The following is a 7,335-nucleotide window of genomic DNA, read 5'->3' on the forward strand; positions in this document are numbered from 1 at the left end:
TCGCTCAGCTAACCGGCACTGAATTTACCACTTCACGTTTGCAGCGTAAAGGCCGCTTCTTTGGGTGTCTGAGGAAAGAGGAATTTGAGCACATTGACACTCAAGATCAGCTCTTGCAGTGTCGGGAACGTGACTCCATTACTTTCAGCGCCACCAGCATTCGACTCTCCTTGCAGCGCAACGAACCAGCCTTCGCGCTCTGGTTGCCACGTTACCGGCACGAACTGTACGCACTGATCGTCTCGAACGTATGCAACCACAAGGCAGCGTAATCGCGTCTCACTAAAACGTAGCAAGAATGTCCCTGGTGGAGCACGCTCCAGCATACTAACGCAGGCACCTTTGGATAAAAATCCATGCAGCAGACGCGGCTCCGTGTGCGGCCACAAGGCCGAGAACAGAATGCAGTCAACGAGCGGTCGAAACCAAGCCCAGAATGCAGCAAACATGTGTAGACTCACCGCACCGCCACGTTGAGCTGGCGCAGCACATCCTCGGCCCCAGATGAGTGAGCTCTTACTCAGAAAATCAATACTGCGCGTTGACAATGGGCGTGTGGCGGCATCGCCTTTGAGCTTTGTAGCGAAGAAACAGCTCACCTGCGGTGCCACCCAATCCAAAGGAACATCCCGCAGCGCTTGCAGTTGACGCACCACTGCAGCAGAGTAGCCATCTCTGGATCGATCACTGGGGTTGAGATAATCAGGGAGAGTTGAGTTGATCACCACGGCTCGTGCCCACACTAAGCTGCCACCTTCACTCTGGATGATTGGCCTCACATGGTCGGCCACCTTGAGTAGGCAAAGCTGCTGAAGCGATGTAGTTGGGGCTGCTATGGAGCCAGTCAAACTGGGCTCGCTTCGTGATGATATCAGGGGGTGCACTGGTGGCAAGCTCATGCCTTGCAGTTGACCATCGTCAGTTGTCGTGTTCGTTGGTGATTCCATTGACGACTTGGCTGTGAAGATATCCGACTGCGAAGCAATTGGCTTCATTCGGCGGAGTGTTGCATCATGGGCGCTTGCTCCCTGTAGTCGATATTGATATTCCACCTCTTCCTCAATACAAGATGGTAGGCCATGGCGGTGATGATGGTGGTGCTGGTGCTCGTGAGAATGCGAGTAGCATGCGTCCATTGGGTTTGTCTGTTCGTGTCGTTGTTGAGGCAAGTCCAGACTGCAATCAAGAGCTGCGGTGCCACTACCCTTGCTCAAGCAGAGGCCTGTATTCACAGAAGGAATAATGTAGCTCAAAAATTCGTGCTGGTCGAGCTCCATATCCTTTTTCTCCAGGAATTGCGAAACCTGAGCCACAGAAATTCAAACAAGCAAAGGTTAGATCCTTGAGGACATAATGAAATCAGCACACCAAGAACAACGTACTGCACAGATAGTCCGCGGGTGTCCTTGTAAACACTTGATAACTGGGTGCTCTCCAAATGCCTCGAGATCGGTGCTTCCACCCATTTCATGGGCTTTTATCTTTCTCGGTGCACGAAGCGTGAATAACAGAGCAGCATCTGCCGGCGGGAGTGGGCCCACAGGAATGATCTTTTCACCCACGCCGTCCATGGCGCCGAACTTGCCATCTCCAGTCAGGAGCAGTGCCAGTGAATTTACTCGCCGAAGCAGCGTCGCGACGATTGCACGAAACCGCAAATTCTGTCGTTGCGCTCGATTGCAGCCATCTAAGATCAAGAGGAAACTGCTTCCATCGCCATGATATTCAGTCTCGCAGCGCTGGCGTGCATGCCCTGCAAGTTCATCAAGTGATGTCGCTTGAAGACCCAAACACTTTGCAAACTTACTGACAAGTACCGACGGATCAGCCAGGTGTGAGCACGCATCGTCACTTGAGTCCTGACCTCCATCACCCGTATTCAGCCGCAGGTAAAATATATGACTAAACACCCGGCGCTCGGAGGCGTATTGTGCACACTGCAGCGCCACCTCGGTCTTGCCGATTCCTCGCTCGCCTGTTATACTCACCAATCGTGCTCCTTCCACGAGCGACTTGTACACCTGATGCACCTCCAGCGACCGCCCTACAAACACCTCCGCGACCGCATCGCACTCGTTCACCGTCACTTTTCCGCCTCGTCGCCCTCCCATATCCGTCTCCACACAATCCCCCACAGGTACGTCTCGAAACGGTGCGTCATTATGATCTCCATCTCCTAGCAGCTTAAACTCGGACGGCCCCCCCACTGCATTCCCACTGCTCGCCACCGCAATGTCCGCTTGCACCCTCCCAATCTGGAAACTTTTTGCCACCGAATGGCCTGCAAACAACGCCGTATAAAAAGCCTTTGCAAACTCCATGGCCTTGCGGTCTAGCACCTTTTCCTCCTTGGAGACCACCACCACATGAGGCACCCCTGCACTCACGAAAGCTTGGGCGACGCTCTCCGAGTGACACGCACTCACAAACACCAGTTGCAATGGGACCTTGGGCTTGTCATGCACCGGAGGCGGCGACAAGGCTACCCACCCCTTCTCGACACGGTGGCTAGTCACCGCAAGTCCTGACGTGGCGTCATCGCTACTGCTGCTGTAACTCGACTCACTGCTGCTCTCGTCACCAGATTCCGTAAGTTTTTGTCGTCGATTCTGCAAATTCCGTTTCTTTTTATCGCGCTTGCGTCTTGGTCGACGGTGACTCTCGGCGCCCCCTGCCAACAGCAGGTCCTGCAGCTCCTGCTGCGACACAAACTGTGCCTCGCCCTTGCGCGTCTCGAAGATCACTTGGCCCGGCACCCCGTGACCCGAGAAGTGCAGCGCGCGGCAGCCGAACGACAAAACTTTCCGGAACGCGTGCAGATCCGCCACCTCCGAGTGCCACGCGAGTCGCCGTCGGGACTCGCGCAGCGTCTGCAGCAGCAGCAGCCGCTCCGCCTTGACGTCGATGAGCTCAACCGCCTCTAGGCCACTGGACGAGCCGCTCGCACCCGCATGCGGGCTGAGGCTGCGCCAGTTGGCGCCCGAGCGACGCCGCACGACCAGCGGAGATGAGTGCAGGTGCGCGAAGATGGGAGTCGGCATTGAGAAGGCTTCAATGTCATTATTGTGGTCCAATATTATACTGTGGTCCAATATTTTATTGTGGCAGAATATTTTATTATGGCAGAATAATTAATTGTGGCCCAGTTTTACAAAGGAGTGATTTCATTGTGAGCTTTAGGGGGGGGGGGGGGGGGGGGGGGGGGCAATAATGAAGACGATTTTGCTGGTGTATGTGAGTGCTCTGTCAGACAGTGCCAGGTGTAGTAAAAAGCAGCAACAACAAAAAGAGTGTGTGCACAGCGTTTGCCGGTGCGGCGTAGTACATGTACTGCCGTGTTGCATGGCATCATCTGGTGTTGCTTGCAGTACTCGTCACCGCGAGCTCTTGCTGCTTTGCAGTCGCTGTGAAGTTAAACTCGGTGGTCGGCAATCAATCCACCGTCGCCGAAAAAAAGCAAAAATATGTTTGAAGTCGCAAGTGTCACACACCTAAAAAAAATCAGATGAGTCAAGCCAATGTTATCCTCTTGGGCGAACTACGAACGACAACTCGGGCTTTACTACATGTACATGAACTCCTGTGACTACAACCTGCAATATGCAGCTCGGCCGACGGCATCAATCAAGCAAGCAACAACGGCACAGCCAAACGGACGAAGCTGTCAGTGTCGGTCTCCTAGGTCGTTTCGTGGAGTCGCGATTACGTTGTTGTTAGAAATCGTTGTACAAAGCGTCTGCGTGAATGGATATTATCAATGTGCTAGTTTTTTACTATTCACATACACAACAAATTTGTCATTTCCTCTTAACCTGGTATCCTGCTATAATCGATGTCATCCGATGTTGCAGATTTATCATATTTAACAGGTAGATATGCCTGGTCTCTGTTCATTCACTTGCATTCACTATGCTGACGCCTACCCTTTTCAAAAGCCAGCCCGCTAGACACTCGCGAGCAGAATGCACGCCATAGAGAAAATCAAGACGCACTTCGGAGCACCCTTGCAGCAGTCATCGCTCGAGCTCAGCTGAGCGAAGGGAAGGTAGCCGCAACCGTCTCATACTAAGCCCAAACCGTCGCTGCCTGCCTTCCAAAAGCAAAAGTGGACACGGTCGGCTAAATCTCTAGGCGTTGGGTTTGACTTTCTATTACGCCAGCAGACCATCATGGCGAGCAAAGTGCCCATGCGCAGGGCCCAGTCGCCCTGGACGCGCTCTCGACGCCTCGTGAGCAGCGACAGCAACTCCAACGCCGTGGACATGGAGAACTACCAGGGCACCATCTACTTCGCCGACATTGAGGTGGACGGCTCGTCGTTCGTGGTGCAGGTGGACACAGGCTCGTCCGACCTGTGGATCTCGTGCTACTACCTCAGCGGCTCCACGTGCGAGTCCTCGTGCCCGTCGGACGCCAGCACCATCTCCTACGGCTCCGGGGACGTGTGTGTGGAAGGCACTTCGGCCGACATCAGGTTCGGCAACGTGGCGGTGGCCAACTACGTCGTGGGCGTGGCCCAGGGCTCCACCGTGAACCCGAGCAGCTCCAGCTCGCTGCTGGCGGGGGACGCCGAAGGACTTTTCGGATTGGCCTACAGCTCCCTGGCTACGCTGCCGTCCCCCTCCGGACAGTTCATCGACTATGTGACCAGCTTCTCCATGTACCTGACGCAGGAAGACAACGCAGACGGGAGCTTCTTGCTGCTGAACGGCGTGGACGACGCGCTTATCTCTTCCGGTGGCCTCACGCCGTACACAGTCAACCTCAAGTCGTCCACGCCCACGCACTGGACGATCGGCATGACGGCACTGCAGATCGGCAACAACTCGGCGGTCTTCCCGTGCTCTACGGCAAGCAGTGGCAGCTGTGACAGTATCGTAGACTCTGGCACTTCCCTGCTGGCGATGCCCAGCTCCGTGTATTCCGACTTTGTGTCAACGTATCTGTCGGGTTGTCAGGAGTACTCGTCAGGGTCGGAGATCTACATGTGCTCAAGTGACGTGGAGCTGCCGCGGCTTGCTCTGACGTTCGGAGACGTGACCTTTTACCTGGAGAAGGAGGACTACATTATCGATCTGGGAGGCAACATGGTGGTGGTGGAAGTGCAAGCGACGTCGAGTAGCAGCAGCTCGTACGCGAACACATGGATCGTCGGCGAGACGTTCCTCAAGGTGTTCTACACAGGCTACAACGTCAACGAATCGGTGACATTCTACTGCGTGGAGAACAGCACATGCACACCTGGTTCCCAGGCAGTTTCGTTGCCGGCGTCGTCGGATTCCTCAGGCGACAACACTGGCGGCAATGGGTTTGGTGGCAACAGTGACGGCGGCACTTCTGGTACATCATCTAGCGACGACGACAAAAGCCACCTCGTGACGATCCTGGCGATTGTGCTGGGAGTTCTGGCCTTCTTCTTCATCATTGCCGTCGTGCAATATCTCTTCCGGTGCGTCTGCAGACGCAAACGCGCCTCCCGACACGAGCAATCGCTCCAGCCAGTCATGGTTGTCCCTGGTGGATACTACCAGCCGCAGCCTGCCATCCAGCCTTCGCAAGGATATTACGCCCAGCATTGAAATTGATGACGGCGTCAAAGTAACATGCAGTTTTGAAACATATAAAGTAGCTCCAGCTTACTATAACGATCAAGGGGACCGTGAGCGCCATGAAGGCATTCGCGAAGATATGGTTGCATGTGTGTATGGATACAGAGTTCATATATATTCTCTCATTTTTCATTGTTGCGCTGCGCATGTTTCAGTTGCTGATCTGCAAAACTTCGGACAGGCAAATGTCCAGCAGGTAGGCTGTGAGGCCCCAAACGACGTGCGGGCCGCCCGTGAAGACCGGAGTGGCGTTGCTGTGGCGGACCCAATTGTCCTGGTTCATGAGATCACGCAGCGGCACCGTGAAAAGCGACTCGACCTCCTGTTCGTTGATGGCCACTGTCCGGTCGCTCATCTCGCCGATAAAGCCCACAACGGGTGTGACGGCAATGCCCGTGATGGAGGTGACGCTGGACCAGTCACAACGGAGGACACCAAGAACGTCCACGCCCTCGGGTGCGAGCCCCACTTCTTCATTCATTTCACGTAGGCACGTGCCCTCAATACAAGAGTCGTTTGGGTCCACCATACCTCCCGGGAAGCACACTTCTCCCTTGTGCTTGCCCACAGTCAGTGAGCGCAGTGTGAACAGCACGGACGGCTCGCCCTCAAACGTGCACAACGGGATGACAACAGCAGCGCGTGCTGAGTAGGCCTTGGTAATCTGGCGAGGCAATCTGCTCAGCCTCTTGCGGATACGTTCCAAGTGACGCTGTCCGAATGCACTGGCAAGAGGAGTCTGTCTCTGGGCGTTCATGCCAAGCTGGGCAAAATCTGTAGACAAGAAGCACAACTTGGTCAGTTTACAGTTCTTTCTGCAAGAACCAAGAGAGGAATCTCACCGTGGTATGGCTTAAGCACTGCCTCCAGCTCGTCCAGCTTGCCCTCGCTCAGCAGCTCGGCACACAGCCACAGAGTGTATTCCCGGTCCTGGTAGGCGGCCGCAAGCGCCGGGGCCGTGTAGTTGTTCACCAGGAAGCTGGCGTCCATCCTGGGCTTTTCGAACTCGCGCGAGAACGCGCTTGTGTCCTTCACTTCCTGTTCTTGGTGAGTTTCCTGCGTGGTCGAGGTCCAGCCAGCCTCCGCGTCCGCTCCGTCGGTCACGGCACCAGCCGAGTCGTGGTGGCTGTTGCTGTGGTAGTACAAGTAATGGCAGTGGCCGTGCTTGGCCGTGCGGCTCGAGGACAGCTGCGTGTCATTCTCGCTCTCATGGAGGTGTGAGGCCGTCGCGAAGGCGCGGTGCAACGCCAATGGGCGCGGGCGGAGGCGCGTGGTGCGGCTCGAGACCTCCATCAAGGTGCAACCGACTCGTCGCATGGTGCTTTGGTGCTTGGGGTGCTGGGAAGCGGGTAATTAGTCAACTGGGCGAGATGGCCAAAGGAAGCGTCGGGGCGTTTCTTCTCGCGCTGTCGTTTGCCGCTCGGGTGCTTGTTGGCGCTCTGCCACACTAAATTGGCTGGAGCCCACTTCCAGTCTGGAGCGCGGACACGCGCAAAGATGGCGTGGCGCGATTTCGGCCAATGGCAGGACGTTCCGGGCCAATGCGTGCCACGATTGGCCGACGAAACTTCAGTTTCCAGTCTGTCTGCTTCGGGCTCGCGCGCCGTGTCTCATGCCAGCGCGTTCAGTGTTTGGTGGCGCTGCGCGAGGATGGCCGTGATGGATTCGTGTGTGGAGGCTCTCCACTGGAGAGATGCGGAGATGCAACATATGGCGTGGCAACGAG

At 55.7% G+C, this 7,335-nt stretch overlaps 3 protein-coding genes across 3 annotated transcripts; 1 reads left to right on the forward strand and 2 right to left on the reverse strand.

The window, feature by feature from the left end:
- Positions 1-32: 32 nt before the first annotated feature.
- On the reverse strand, positions 33-3,041 carry KRP23_13951 (uncharacterized protein; the record flags this gene model as incomplete). The annotated part of the gene is made up of 2 exons (XM_067884728.1): positions 33-1,304; positions 1,383-3,041. The coding sequence occupies 2 exons, from the start codon at positions 3,039-3,041 to the stop codon at positions 33-35; spliced, it is 2,931 nt and encodes a 976-aa protein (XP_067738110.1).
- Positions 3,042-4,169: 1,128 nt separating this feature from the next.
- On the forward strand, positions 4,170-5,579 carry KRP23_13952 (Pepsin B; the record flags this gene model as incomplete). Its single annotated transcript, XM_067884729.1, has 1 exon — positions 4,170-5,579. One exon carries the CDS (start codon positions 4,170-4,172, stop codon positions 5,577-5,579), a length of 1,410 nt encoding a protein of 469 aa, XP_067738111.1.
- A 181-nt stretch (positions 5,580-5,760) lies between these two features.
- KRP23_13953 (Nucleoside diphosphate-linked moiety X motif 8) lies at positions 5,761-6,926 on the reverse strand (the record flags this gene model as incomplete). The annotated part of the gene is made up of 2 exons (XM_067884730.1): positions 5,761-6,383; positions 6,452-6,926. 2 exons carry the CDS (start codon positions 6,924-6,926, stop codon positions 5,761-5,763), a joined length of 1,098 nt encoding a protein of 365 aa, XP_067738112.1.
- Positions 6,927-7,335: the final 409 nt, after the last annotated feature.

Source organism: Phytophthora ramorum (assembly GCF_020800215.1).
Source record: "Phytophthora ramorum isolate Pr-102 chromosome Unknown Phyram_PR-102_s0019, whole genome shotgun sequence".
Classification (NCBI taxonomy): Eukaryota; Oomycota; class Peronosporomycetes; order Peronosporales; family Peronosporaceae; genus Phytophthora; species Phytophthora ramorum.